Source organism: Macadamia integrifolia, chromosome 7 (assembly GCF_013358625.1).
Source record: "Macadamia integrifolia cultivar HAES 741 chromosome 7, SCU_Mint_v3, whole genome shotgun sequence".
Lineage (NCBI taxonomy): Eukaryota > Viridiplantae > Streptophyta > Magnoliopsida > Proteales > Proteaceae > Macadamia > Macadamia integrifolia.
The window spans coordinates 30,232,839-30,247,748 of NC_056563.1; the positions used below are offsets into that span (position 1 = coordinate 30,232,839).

General features: G+C 35.8%; 2 protein-coding genes across 3 annotated transcripts; one reads left to right on the forward strand and one right to left on the reverse strand.

Moving 5' to 3' along the window:
- Positions 1–3,758: 3,758 nt before the first annotated feature.
- Positions 3,759–5,516, reverse strand: LOC122084899 (probable inactive receptor kinase At3g02880). Its single transcript, XM_042653319.1, has 3 exons — positions 5,366–5,516; positions 4,593–4,982; positions 3,759–4,485 (listed from the first exon to the last, which is right to left on the reverse strand). Exons 1-3 carry the CDS (start codon positions 5,514–5,516, stop codon positions 3,902–3,904), a joined length of 1,125 nt encoding a protein of 374 aa, XP_042509253.1. The 3' UTR covers positions 3,759–3,901.
- A 2,337-nt stretch (positions 5,517–7,853) lies between these two features.
- On the forward strand, positions 7,854–12,713 carry LOC122083742. 2 transcript variants are annotated; one of them, XM_042651628.1, is made up of 5 exons: positions 7,854–8,289; positions 9,493–9,716; positions 10,651–11,023; positions 11,581–11,741; positions 12,379–12,713. In XM_042651628.1, the coding sequence occupies exons 2-5, from the start codon at positions 9,550–9,552 to the stop codon at positions 12,488–12,490; spliced, it is 813 nt and encodes a 270-aa protein (XP_042507562.1). In that variant the 5' UTR covers positions 7,854–8,289; positions 9,493–9,549; the 3' UTR covers positions 12,491–12,713. The 2 variants fall into 2 exon arrangements, with proteins under 2 accessions (XP_042507562.1, XP_042507561.1); XM_042651627.1 differs by having other exon boundaries at positions 7,855–8,289; positions 9,557–9,716.
- Positions 12,714–14,910: the final 2,197 nt, after the last annotated feature.

Here is a 14,910-nt window from a genome sequence, read left to right on the forward strand (position 1 = left end):
AGGGTTGTTTTTTTTTTTGCCTCCTTCCTTCTACAAGTCTTCTTTAAGAAAAAAAATTAAATTAAATTAAATCTTGGTAAAAATCCTCATTCTCTAAGATATTGTGTGAGAAAAGAGAGAATCTATTTTCAAAATTAACAAATTCTATTTTTTTCTTACAATATTCACCAATATTTTACAATCTTGATTAAATCATAAAGAAATCTCTGCATAGCATCTTCAAGATCTTGTGATGTGGCAAGGAGAGAAAATAATCTTCAGGATTTTGTAGGAGAGAGGATGTGGTACCAATAAGTGGGTCCCACCTTTGGATTGGTTCTTGATTTACTTTAAGCACTTTCTCTTGTAGACTTGGAAACTAAAAAAACAAGAAAAATAAAAGTAATACTATCCAAAGTGGGGCAAAATGTACACTTATATCCCTAAGTTTTCACACATTATTGTGCTTATCACTTGCATTTATGCTTATCTTTGATAATGTCGTCTTTGGGCAAGCATTACCTAATTCCTGTCAATAATTTTCTATGTCTTTGAAAATAAGATAAAACATTTAAGTTGCAAGCCTATTGTAGTAATCTTAGATTTTATCACTTTGGTGGGTTCCATCCATTCTACTGCAATAGCTTACAACTACATTTGGCAACTTAAATTTGTGGGTTATTTAAACATGAACTAAATATCAATTTACATGTAAAAGAATAAGCATGTAACTATTAACAAAATAAATATTATAATGTTTAATTGTCAATTACTTCAAGAGTGTCAACCGAAACTACATCCTGAACTTTGGGTCTGAAACATATTGATCCACTCAAGTTTCTGTTATTACTGCGAGATTTATTCTAACTTTTAAAAAGTATTGTCATTTTTGGATGGACATCTTCTAGGTTGAGAAATCCCTATTCTGTTTTTCACTTGCTTTAACTTTAACTTTTCTTTGATAATGTCATCTTTGGGTGAACATTAGCAACCTTCCTACCAATCATTATTCTCTATCTTTTCAAACAAAGAAGACCTTTGATTTGTATTATATTACAATAAGGTTGAACTTTACCACTTTGGTGGATTTCATCCAATCTTACTGCAATAGTCTACAAATTCATTTCGATAGCTAAAAGTGGGATTGTTTAAGCATGAAAAAATATTCATAAAAAAAGCATGAACTATCATTACCAAGAATAACAAGTTCATATTTTGATATGCAAGTGATGTATGAGTTGATTTTATTTTATTTCTTCCAATTAATAGAAAAATTATGAAGAATTATTAAACACTCATACTTGTAACTTATACAAAACAGGTCATAAAAGTTGATCAAAACTAGGCTCATAATATATCAAAACGAATAACACGAAAAACTTGACTCAACGTAAAAAATCAGGGTAAAAAATTCTTCACTATTTGCCCGTACGAGACATTTGAAGTTCCAGAAATAAAAATGGATCAAAATATATAGTTTGCCCAAACCAACCGGTTCGGCCAAGTGGTCTAATCCAATTTGGGCATATTAATTCTAGGTCAAAAATCCAGGTCAAACCCGATTATCTTCAGGTCGGGTATCTGGATCAAAATTCGAGTCAAATGGCTAACCTTTGACTCATTCAAACATGTTGGCCATGAGTTGACCCACTACACCTCCGGGTCAACTCGGTAGAGTTTTCGAGTTGACCTGACGATGACTCACCTCCTTTTTTTTTTTAATAAAAAAACATTTTTTTCTCTCCTCTGGCAGTCGATTTCCGATGAAGCGTGTCGATGCATCCAGAGGTTTCTGATGACTTGCGGTATACCACCGTGATCATCTTCTTGTTCTCTACAACTTTTGTGAAGAAAGTTTTTTGATCCGAGACCTTTAAGTAATGGTAAAATTATGATTTCCATGATTTGGGACCCAAACCCTATACAAAATCAATTTTTCTTTGATTTTTCTTGATTCTAACGCTATTAGGCTTGGATCTGATACCAATTGTTGAAGATTCTTTATCATATTAAACATATGAATAACCCTATAGTATTTAGAATACAAGAATCATAAAAGATATTTAACCATGGGTATAGTCATAAACTAAGATCAATAAAGTAATACAGGAATCATAAAAGATATTTAACCATGGGTATTGTCCCTAAACCAAGATCAATAAAGTACTTTATTCATAGATCTTAAAATACATAACCATATAGATTTATCATATCTATAATAATCAATAGGACATCCATGACATGAACCATAAATGGGAATAGAGAAGTACATGTGTAAGTTTAAAAGCCCCATTAATCTCTGTGGCATGTGGTTAAACATTACTCTCATGAAGATGATAATGACGAACTACGCAAGTGGAGTCCTTCTACTAAGATCTTTTGCAGCCTTTTACTTTAGGATTTCCTTTCTTTCTGTACACTTGCTCTTGTAAGAAAATCGTGCTCCCAAAACCAATAAAGCATTAAAGTAATGGCTGTTGGGACCGTCAGTATTCTATTTATAATAGAATCCCTAAAACCCTATTCCACTCTCACAATGGAAATAGCTAGGAGTTTTCTAATCAGATTGGGTCTATAATTGCTTGCGCCCAATGGATCAATCGGTATCAGTTAAGCCCACATAAAAATCCTAACAGGCCAATCTCATCCTTGGCCACTTCAATGCCACCACCTCATATGCCCAACTCAAGCTTGGAACTCGGTGTTGGAAGTAATGGGTTTTCTGGGTTAAGCACTACAACTGTAACTTTGCCTTTAGTATCTGATTTTGGAGGTGGGGTTTCTCCTGGTGCCTTGCCTGTTGTGCCTCCACCCAAGACAGGATCCGGTGTGACAAGCCTTGAGAGGTCACTGGAGAGATCGATGTTGCTAGAGCTTGCTTTATCTACCATGGACGAGTTGCTAGAGCTTGCTTTAGACCTCAATTGCTATTTCAGAGCATTCAAGCTCATATGCCGTCTCACCTCTTTCTTCTCCAACGACATCGTCATCGTCTTCGCAAAAGGTTATAGTTAGGGCTTGAACGATGAGATTGAAAGGGTTGCAGTTAGGGCTTGGTCGAAGGGTATTTCGGTCTCTTCACTTCTATCTAGGGGTATTTTAGGTATAAAAAATGACATCACCACATAACAGATTCAAACTCACCACCACTAACGGATTGGACTCAAATGTAAGAAACTTGCATGCTTCAGGGGAGGGGGCGTAATTTGCTCAAACCCTTGGATCCACGCGTAATTTCAAAATACTATAGGGGAGGGGATGTAATTTTCCCATATATATTGATCTGCACTATCCATAAAGATGGAAAGATTAATCTGTATGGATGGGCATTTTGTATCTTACACCAAAATAATTGCATCTTATTTATGGCCAATCATGTGTTGACAGGAAATCACACTGAAGCCAACATAAGGGCTCTCCTTCACGGGCTGAAACGAACCAAAGAAAAAGGATAGACGATTGAAAGAGTATGGAGTAATGATGTGTTTTGGAAAACTCGTTAGCTATTCTAACCCCACCTCATGGGCTTTGAGCATTCTTCCTATATTTTTGAATGTATGTATATATGGCTACACTGAAGTTATGTTTAAGTTCAGGCCAACAATGAGGTGATGTTATTTGTGAAACACTTAGCTAGTACCGCTACAGCTACCCGCCTCCCCTTTAGTCATGAAACTACTTTAACTACCTATGTTTAATTATTTTCTTTTTTAGAAAGAAAAAATCCAATAACCAATTAAGGGGAAGAAAATGCTAGAAAATTTGAAACGCACGATGGATAGGGGAAACAAATTAAGGTCTTAACTCCTAAGTCCATTGATCTAATTCTGAGAAGCCATACAAAATCAAATAGGGAAAGAAAATGCAGATCAAGAATTCGCTTGTTGAGCATCAAGCAAGGAACCACTAGTGAAGCTAAAAACTAACATTTCTCTCCATTTTTGCTGCTCTTTTCCTCAATCTCTTCAATCCTTCTCAACAGTTCACTCAGCCTTGGACGCCTCTCTGGATCGATAGCTGTACATTGAAGTGCAAGATCTGTGAGCCCAAACATCTCATGGTGCCCTTGTGTGTATGCTACTAGTAATTCCATGTCCAAGATATCTGTAGACCAGTCATTGTTAGCAACATTCGTCGCCCATTCCGCAAGATCCTCGCCATTTCCTGGTGGTATCCGTCCTGTGATGACCTCCAGAACTACAAGGCCGAAGCAGTAAACATCGGCTTTGTGGGTCAATTTCTTTCCTTGAGAGAATTCCGGCGTCCGTTCAGAGGCTAGCAGCATCTTTGAAGATTTACGAGACGGCAGTAATGGCAAAAAACCTAAATCGGTGATTTTAGGTTGGTATTTTTGGTCGTGGTGATGGATGAGAATATTGGAAGATTTGAGGTTGCCATGGGGCACCTTGTGAGAAGATGGTGAGGATTGGTGAAGGTAATTCAAGCCCTTTGCTACACCTTTTACTATTGATAGTCTTGTACTCCACTTCACTGCTGTTCTTCCCACTACCATACAACCGAAAGTAATTTCAGAAAATTGACAAGTTGGATTGAAAAAAAAAAAAAAAAAAAAAACCGAAGTTTTAATTGTTTGGAAATTAAGGAATTCTTACCATGTAAAAGGTCAAACAAGCTACCATGATTGACATATTCATAGACAACCAGCTTCTCGTCCTTGGAATGGTAGAAAGATATGATCTCTATTATGTTTTCATGCCTTATACTTCCCAGCAACCGCATCTGTTGAACAAATTCTTTGTTGCTTAACCCATTCAATCCCCTGAGCCTTTTTACAGTCACAACTGAACCAAACTCCAGTGTTGCTTTATATGTATTGCCTAATTTCCCCTTCCCCAATTGATCTGCAGAAGCTCCCAATAGATCATCAAGATCGAAGTGTGGTTTGTCTTTGTCTATAAACTCCAATTCTACTGTTCTTTCAGGATCTCCCGTTCTTCGAAAGATGTCCTTTTTCTTTTCCACCCACTGTATAAAACCTTCACCTGTCACCAGAAAGAAAGCATAAAATTCAAATTCTTTATGGTGCTTACAGAATCATGGTTCTAGTGTATCTCTATACAGGGATGGATATAGCTTTTCCATTTAGAAAGTTTTGATGCAGTCGGCAGGGAAAGATAGCTACCTTAATGATAAGGTTTGAGAGTTAGATAGAACAAAGGAAGTCACACAACAATGCAATTCCAAGGAAGAGAATGGGAAGATCAAGTCTTGATGGTTTATGTGTTTTCTGAGAGCCAATTTTTTCTCTTTGCTTTAGTTGTTTAAACAAATTAACAAATTTGGATCTTTTACCTTTTCTACTCATTTTGTGGAAACCAGAAGATTCGTAAGGGCTTAGGATGCTTGTAGTTGCAGTGTCTCAGACATTTCAGATCCAAATGAAAGAGGATTCTCTGCAGGGCAGCTGAACCAGAGTCAACCTTCTGTTTCCCCTGAGAAGAAACCACCAACAGATTGGAGCAATGAAGCTTCCCAACTTCTGAACCTATTGAAGCACATATATTCACAGAAATCATGTTTAATCGACTTTGGAGATGTCATTGACCATCTATCATCATTGATTATTATTATTATATTATCGTTGTTGTTGTTTGATAGAAATTCTAAAAAAATATCACATGTTATAACAGAAGTATATATAATCTTGCAGAATGAGTTGGCATCTACTATAGTTGCCGGATCCATGTCTATAAAATTAAAAAGAATGATGGAATCGTGCAGCCAACTCCAGTTAATTAATTGCACGAGGTTTAGATCAGTTTTGATTTTTGAATGCACATATTTTGTATGCGATATGGTCAAGTGGGACACAAACCTGTGTTATGGGAAGCTACATGTGGCAGTTGTACTATTGGCACCCAAACCTAGTGGACATATTGTTTGCATCATTATTCTGTTTTTTATGTCTAATTTTATGTCATATTTATATGAATTAGAGAAATGAGCAAAAGTAATACATGGATGCAATAGGAAAGATGTGAAGGTTCTCACCTCATGTAACAACAACAAACTCAATTTTATCTCAACTTAATGAGGAGGCTACAAGAATCCATGCAAAACATAATAGTAGGGAAAATGAGGTCCAAACATAAATACGAAAACAATCAATTAGCCTCTCTGCCAACATGCATGGTTCATAAAACTTCTAATTGCCGATCTCTAGTTTTCCTTGCCTACTTTTTTTTTTTTTAGAAGTTATCCTTACCTACTAGATAAGCTAAATGAAGACTTTTAAGGGTGGTGCTTCTAGATTCCTAATGCATGATTTGATAGCATCAAAGACTAAGATACAATTTTAAGAATATATTACTCCCCTCCTTATACTTTAATCCTCCTACGAGGTCAAACTTGGTGTTCCACGTCATATAAGAGTAATTTAATTTGGATACTATTAATTGAAAGTAAAGATGATATCATCATTTAACAGTTCTTTCTCACGGATTGGGACCATTAATTGATAGAATCAATTAGACTTAGGGGAGGGGAATGATATTTCTCAAAATTGCTGAGGGAAAGTGCTATGATGAAAAAGTACAAGAGAGGGGAGTGATATTTCGTGGTTTATCTATGTCATGTATAAGAAGCTGCCTAATTGGCTAGATCGTAGCCTTTTGGTGTTTAGGGTTCTCATTTTCTTTTTCTTCTTACTCGTAATAAAATTCCTATTTAGAGAGAAAAGAAAAAAGATTAAGTTTTTCCTTCACCCCTAGAGAAACTCTTTTTTCTCGCCAATGATGTGACCTAGTGATTGAATTTATGTATCATCATTAATTTCCACATCCTATTGAGCATAGTCAAAAAAATATCATTTTCCATGCTAATCAAAGGATGCCTAGATCTGATGCTGCATCAGACACGAATTGAAACACTATCATACAAGCATCATTACTTGGGCGACATAATGACCATTACTAAAAGTCTCAAAGAATATAAAGGTCTCGGCTTCAGAAGAGAAACCTGGGACATACTTTAAACATCCCTCTAAGCTGAAGAACAAGAAAAATACTTAAACCACACACTTCTTGTTTTGCCTTTGCACTTTTTCTCCTATACACGGCCAAGAGAGGAGGCAATCCAGATCAGAAAATGAATGCGGAGCTTATTGCTATAAAATCAGTCTTCCATTAGTTGACAACTATGTTGTCCTCAGTTTTTGACAAATCTAGATTACAACTTAAGTTGTTCAAACTCTCAATCAAAGTTTTAGTAAAATTATAAAAATATCAAACTCTGATTCAAAATTCTAGAAAAATTATAAAAATGTCATCAAACAAATGAATATAAAACACGACATTTTTTTTTTACCGTAGCTACTTCCATAACTCATTTTTAAAGTTAAAATTATAGCATGATGGCATAGTCCTCACTCACATGGGTTAACATGTCCTTCCTTCCTTATATACTATGTCAATACAAAATTCTAATTTTGTCGTTCAAATTTCTTCATTTAGCATGCCATGTGAAAATCGGGGTATAAAAAATGTACTCGTCATTTACGGTGCCAAAGTTGTAATTTTTTTATACTATTTTACTAAAATTTCAATACAAATGGTGAACATAGTTGGAAAACCAGATTTTGACTTGAGTGAATCACTTGAGTCAAGTAAAGAAATATGAAATCTTTCTAGAAGTCATAAAGACTAATCCAAAGTTTAAGAAATGATCAAACCAAGTCCAAGTTTTTATTGATTCACTATTTTTGCTTGAGTCATGTGAAACTCAACTTTTTATTTATTTATTAAGTCATATATTATTCAAAGACCATAACTTTGACTTACAAGTAAACAAACCTTAGAATTTTGTTGTTGTCTTCAATATTTGCCTTGTTTTATTCTTCTCATTTGTGAAGAAAAAACCTTAGTTTGGTGGTTCACCCAGACCTCCCGATCCGACCGAGAAGTTTGAAAGTCGAAACGGATTGTGCTGCATGTTTTTGATCCAAATCTAAAACCCCCAGCCCAGGGAGGCCGAGATCAAATCAGCTATTTTTTAAACCCTAAACCTTGGAGGGAGTCTGCAACACATAGAATTGCAAAGTTCATTTCAGTGATCGTTTTCTTTTTTTCTCTTTTGTTTTTGTTCTTTGGGTTCCAGGGGTTCTCTCTCTCTCTCTCTCTCTCTCTCTCTCTCTCTCTCTCTCTCTCTCTCTGCAGTTGGTTTGAACTTTCTCTGTTAATTGATGGATTGAGCAGGGGTTTTCGTCTGCAAGACTCCGCGTGATGCAGGTCGCAAGAAGATCAACTTTAGCCGGCAGAAACCCTATTGTTCGATTTACAGATTCGAAAAGGGGTACGTTCTTTTTTTCTTTTCTTTAATTAGATAAAAAAAAAAAAAAGAGTAAGCTCGTTTTCTCTTTCTAGTGAATGCTTTGTTTTTTCCAATCCCCACAAAAATTATAATCCTCTCAATAATACGAGATTAAAGTTCTCTGAAAAAGCTGCTCTCGAGCACCGTTCTTGTAAGTTAAATGGTGTGATAATGGTGTGTCTTTTTCTTTCTTTTTTTTGGGGTGGGGGTGGGGAAGGGGGGAGGGGGGAGGGTGGAGGATTGGGAGATTCAACTTGGCTATTCCTCACTCAGTTTGGTTTTCTCACCCGGAAGATCTTCGAGCATTGCTTCCTTAGGTTGCAAATAAACCTTCGCCCATGACATATGTCACTATACATCAACTGAGGTTCTTTTTTTCCTTGCCATTAATAATACTACTACCTCCTCCTCAATATTCATTTTTGTAATGATGCACTTCTGTGTGAAGTGGTTGGAAAAGCACCCAAGTGCTTGCAGACTCCTTGTTTCCAAGGGTGGGAGAGGCAAACTGGTTTTGCAACAGTCATGCCCGAAACAAATGCAAGTAATAATTCTCCTTGTAATAATAATAATAATGATAATAGTAATGACAATGATAATAAATAAAAAAAAGAAATGGTTACATCTTATTACTTATAGAAGCTGTTTACCCATCAACTGTAATATGGTTGAGTGGTGTAAATCTAGGTGATCTTCTCGACTCTTAAAGCTATTAGATCTCTTAAAATAAGTGGAGCTAGCACTAGAACATACAACCCTAGCAAAATCCTTGAGAAACCACCATGATTAGTAAGATTTAGCGCCAAACAATCATCCTAAATTCAATGTGTCTTCACCAAGAACTTATTAATAATAGCTCCAACTTTAGAAGTTCAAAATTTATGTGGTCTTTGGTTCTTGTATTCTGGGAATAAAGCAAGGGATTTTCCTTATTTGGGTGACTTTTTTACCTCACTGACATTTAAAAAAAAAAATGAGGGGTGATTCTTATAATCCCTAAATTGAAATATTTTATTGATTCCTCTTACAGATTTTCTTAAGAAATCATATGTCCTATTTTTATTTCTTACTTATTTCTTACAATTGCATGGATAAGCTACTTTCTTTGTAGTTCTTTCTTTGTCTATTCTTATATTCTTGTCAACGTTAGTGTTCTCATCATTGTTCTGCTTCTTAATTGTGCAGATTTGATTTTTAATTTGTATAGACAGCTAGATATGTAATGTTGTCTGAACTTGGTAAATGGCAGTTCTCACCAAGATATATGATTCTGTACATGGGGCAAATATTTGGTGTCATGTAAGGAATTTTGCTGCCTCTGTTCCTTCTGAAGCATCTGAACCCGTGAGGCGCCAGAGGAGACTGTCAAAAGATGAACGGCATGCAATGGTGATATCCTTTATTGACAAGTATGACCTTTAATCTATCTTATATCGGGAACCATACATGTTCTATGTTTTCTTCATGTTGTTGATATTGTAAATCAATAGTCCTTGAGAAAATTAATGCCTATCATATTTGTGGATGACAGTGTCTGGTGTTTATTTATTTATTTATGTATAAACATGTTAATCGAAAAATGGATTTCAAATTTTTGGGGTTGACCAGTTGATCATTGTAAGAGCTGATTTCAGTTCCCTTATTTAAAAAAAAGAAATCAATTACTAAGTGAAATTTATTCCAAGACATTGTTTTACAATAATGCATAAGCTAACAGGCTATGTAGGTGGTTAAAGAATGTAATAAGGATACCTCTTTTCTTTTCTTTTCTTCTTTCTTTCTTTTTTTTTTTGGGGGGGGGGGTCTAAATTAGATACCCGTTGAACATCCAAAGGCATTTTGAGAAGATTGCTAAATTTGACTTGTGGACTAGGATTACTACATCCACTCTTGTGAAACAATGAACCATTGGATAATTCCAGTCTTCTAACTTTATTATTAGTTAGCTCGTTTCCAGTTAGTTCTTTTTTAGTTATCTACCCACAACCCCCCCCCCCAAAAAAAAAAATTATTTGTCAATCATCATTAGAAACCCATGTAGTTGTCTTTCATAGTTTAAATTCAAGCTGGACTCCATGGGGGGACTGAACTTCGTCAAGTATTTCAAATAGAGATTTCAGTTATTGGTAGGAGGTTTTTAAATTTATAATTACTTTCAGCATGCCCTTATTTTTCTTTTATTGAAGAGTAAAGGAGAAAGAAAACAAAAGTTAACTATGTTTGTTTTCTCTGAGCTGTGATATGGTTGAGTTTAGTGTGGTTTGGTAATGATCGAACATGAGGAGATTGTGGCTTGTGCCACCTGAAGCATTGATCAAAACACTTGTCGTGCTCATTTTGCAGGTACAGGGCTGAGAATTTAGGAAAGTTCCCTACCCCTTCGATTGCTAGAAAAAACCTGGGTGGTTCTTACTATGTTATAAGGCAGATTATTCAGGAACTAGAATACAAATCCAAGGTATCCGCTACTAACAAGATGAAAGAAAATATACAGAAAAAAGAAGTGGAAGCTGCTGGCCTGGAATCTTTGACCAAAGTTGAAGAGATTTCTGAAAGTACGATGGGTTTTACTCCTTGTGAACATAAGTTGGGAATACATGAAGACACCCAAACCATGATTAAAACCATGAATGATGGGGTCATTAGTAAACATTTTGATGCAAAAGAAGGGCCTCAAGCTTCCACCAGGGTTGAGGAGGTTTTGTCCATAGAAAATGTAAGCCTTCTGTTACAGCACGCTTTATAAGCCATGGAATTTTATATATTATTTTACTCGGGATTTCATTTGGGAAAAGAGACAATTTGTATTTGAAGGATCGGAACCTTGCATGGTATACATCAATGGAGGTTTTGGGCCTTACAGACCATCAGTTTAAGCTGACCTGGTAGAAATTCTAGGACAGAGATAGAAACAACTAGATGAACATAACTGATCCTGTAGCTTCTTCTCATACATCATTGATTTTCCTTAAGAATATAATATGTTAGGTGGATAAGATTTTTCGGTCTGGTTGAACTTGCCAAGGTACCTGTTCCATAGGACCCATTAAATTAATGTATTGCAAACCCTCTACATGCACTCATGCAGATGTTTGCATTGGATAGGGGTTGACTATTGTCTTTGTATTAAATCCTAGTCAAACAGCTGTTTTTTTTAAGGCTTATCTAATTCAGGATGGTGGGTTCCAGACTTATCTTTCGTTAGGTTATAGATTTAGTTTATTTTATCTGCAGTCTGATCATTCTAATTCCAATGGAGTACTTTTTTATCAGATGAAACTGGAATGCAAGGAAGTAATTCATACACATCCTGAGAAACATGAGGACAGTGAAAAAGAAAGAATTGCCACTAAAGGCTTGCAAGACTCAAAGGGTCCAAGGGGAGAAGTTGTGCAAGAGAACACTCATGCCCTTGATTCAGATAAATTTAAAAGGTTAGCTTCTTATTTCTTTCCATTGGTATTTTGATAGGTTATGTTCATAATTATTGTGTTAGAAATCAAGCAGCTGTCAGCATTTTTTTTTTTTTTTTTTTTTTTTTTAATTAACAGAATAGGTAGCCGCAACATGGACTTGAGGTATTTAAGGGTGATGACCATAACAGACAATAAAAATGTCGGTAGTTCGTATAGCTATATCCCCATAGGACAATGTTTTTTATTTTCAAAGTATGGGAGGGAATTTTATAATCTATTTTTGTGCTCCACTGTGGCAAACATTCAAGGGAAACCTTTGAACCAATGGGAACCTTTTTGAAACCAGTGCTAAACCCCATATGCCTGGATATCCATTTTCCCTAATAAATAACCCATTCTTCAAACAGAATGAGACCTGAGAACAGATTTACTGAAAAACTCCTTACAACCAATTCCAGCATTGGTAGTTATGCATTTTATCAACTTGAAACCTAATAACCTTAGGGAACCGGTTTTCGTTCATGGTCGTGTATGAAACATGGTCAACACTTCATCCGTTAAATATGAATTCTCAATTCTCATGCAAATTAACAAGTTATATTTCCTCCTCCAACCATTATTTGAGCCTTAACACTATCTGCCAATTGTTGTCCAGGGTCATCGTTAGAAAAGAGAATGAAGAAGACGAGTTGCAAAATAGACCAACCATTTGGAGAAATCTAAAATCTATCGCAGATGGTTTCATGAACTTTTGGAGAAAAAAGTAAAGTTCTACTGAGGTAGGCTTGAATCTTGGAAATTTTGAAAGTCATCATGTTTTTATTATGTTATTTTCATTATGACACTATACCATGTGATCTGTAGCTCAGCCGACCTAGGTCTACAAATCTATTCCTACTATCAATGAATTCCAAGGATTTTTGGTGGAATGGGGGTTGTAATTCTTTGTACTTCTTGAGGTATAATGAAAGATCGAGAGGCTTTTGATTAGAAGGAATTGTTGGATCAAATTTATATCATATATGGTGGTCCTTTTGGTATCCGAATTTTCTCCTTTAATTCCTATTTTAAAAAAAGAGAGGAAAGGCAGGTTGTCTAGTACCACTCCTCTGTTAGTTGATACTTCAAAGAGGTTACCTGGAATGACAGAACCAAAAAGGTTTAAAGGAACTGAAGGTTGCATAACTGATTCACTTCCCAATGGTACCGGGTTCACTTCGATGATGAAGACCGATTCAAGGTTCATAAGTTCAAGAGATTGTTTTCTTCCAAAGAAATCTTTCTAAAGAGGTACTTTCTAAAGGACCTTATGTTTTTATAATTGATCTGCTTTGACATGAAATTGATAGATTATTTCCAAATATCTCTGATCCATATTTATGAGATGAAAAAATATGACAAAAACCTTTACCAACCTGCGTCCGTGTTGTTTATCCAGGTAAGAGAGAAGTATGATTTTGTATGAAATTTCTCCTTTCACTTTATCTAGAGGATAAATGAAGCTTTAAGGAAAATAGACAAATTTCTTTATTGGGTGAAAATTAGATTCTAATCATCCAATATATGAAGTAAATAAGAACTCAAACTTTGCCCGGGAGATGCTCTTGCCCCTAGACATAGTGGGTGCAAAATGACCACTGCACCCTTCTTAGTTGATGCCGGTGTATGTGCTGAGTGCTTTTAATTACGGGGCACAGGACCATGCTTTCAGCTAAAAACGATTTTCCCAACTAAAATATAGTAGTATGGTTGGGTGGAATAACTATTGTGTCTCTGGTGAAGCTCAATTAATTACTTGTTAAAGAAAAAAAGAAATTGAGGGCCTATTTCTTACATGCCAATGGAAGGAACTGTACATCTCAATACATGTCACGTAGCAGATAAATGGAGCTCAAAAATCCTGAAAATTCTGACTACGTAAGAATGCACGACACTGTTGAATATTTTTGGCGTGTATTATACATGGGATGCATTCCAATATATAAGAATAAGTATTTGATTGAATTAAGCTTTAAAATCTGACATATGCTAATACAAATCATTACCTCTCTATTCAACGATCAAAATAATTACATCATTTATCCACATGGATATGTTTAGTGGAAGGATTTCTTTAGTGTTAAAAGAATTTCATTCACACATTATAATCTTGTTCTTACCCCAAAAAAATATTTATAATCTTGTTTGAATTAAAAAAATCCATTGGGCATACTATCTATATCGTCATTTAAAATTTCCGTGTCATTGGTCAATCACCAAGGAAAGAAGGGATTTAGGGCATTCCTTACCCACTCAACAAACTTGTAAATCATCAGGCCAGAAAAAAAAAAAAAAAAAACCCTTGGTATAGGTGTTTTTTTCTCTAGCAAGATCCAAACTAGGCCAGAAATACTACTCGCCAAGGGTCAGACAAGGGACCCACTAGCGGCTAGCAAAAGGGTTCAATCGAATGAATGGTGAAAACATTTTCCTCTAAACGTCTGAGTTCACAACTGTACATTTTCCCTGCTTTTCTGCAGTGGACTGAGCAAGTGGGGAGAGTCGGACAGCCAAACTATCCTACCCATGAAACACCGCCCAAACCAAATGAACAAGTCAGCAAGTCCACTTTAAATTGAAATCAGTAAAAGGGTCAAACCGTCAAAGTATACATGTACACCATCCTATTGCAGATGCTAATCATGTCATAGAATGGAAGGACAAAGAAATTTTAGAGTAAAATGCTGAAATAAGAACAGCAGTCAAGAATAAGTTACCCTAATTTCATATTCCATCCACAGGTACTTGGAAGAAACCAAGATTACATTCTTAAGATCTCACCAAAGGAATAAAATAAAATAAAAAATAAAAAGAAGAAGAAGACGAGGTCTTGGAAAGTATAGTTTCATTATTTATCCTTAATTTGTATAGACGTTGATATGGCCGGGCTCCTCGAAGGATTGGGCGCTCACTGTAACCATGAACAGTGGTTCCAATCGTAGATGCAAAAGCTACAAAGTCCCTACAAGATCTGCAGGTACCTTCAGAAAGACTTGGGCGGTAATTCAAGGATCGGTATGAAGACAAAAGAATAAGACCTGGATCCTCTCCAGTACACATCTGACGGCTAGTAACACCTTGTCGTGCACCCAGTCATAGGATGTAATGCACCCAGTCATAGGATGTACACTTAGATGCACTGGCACAC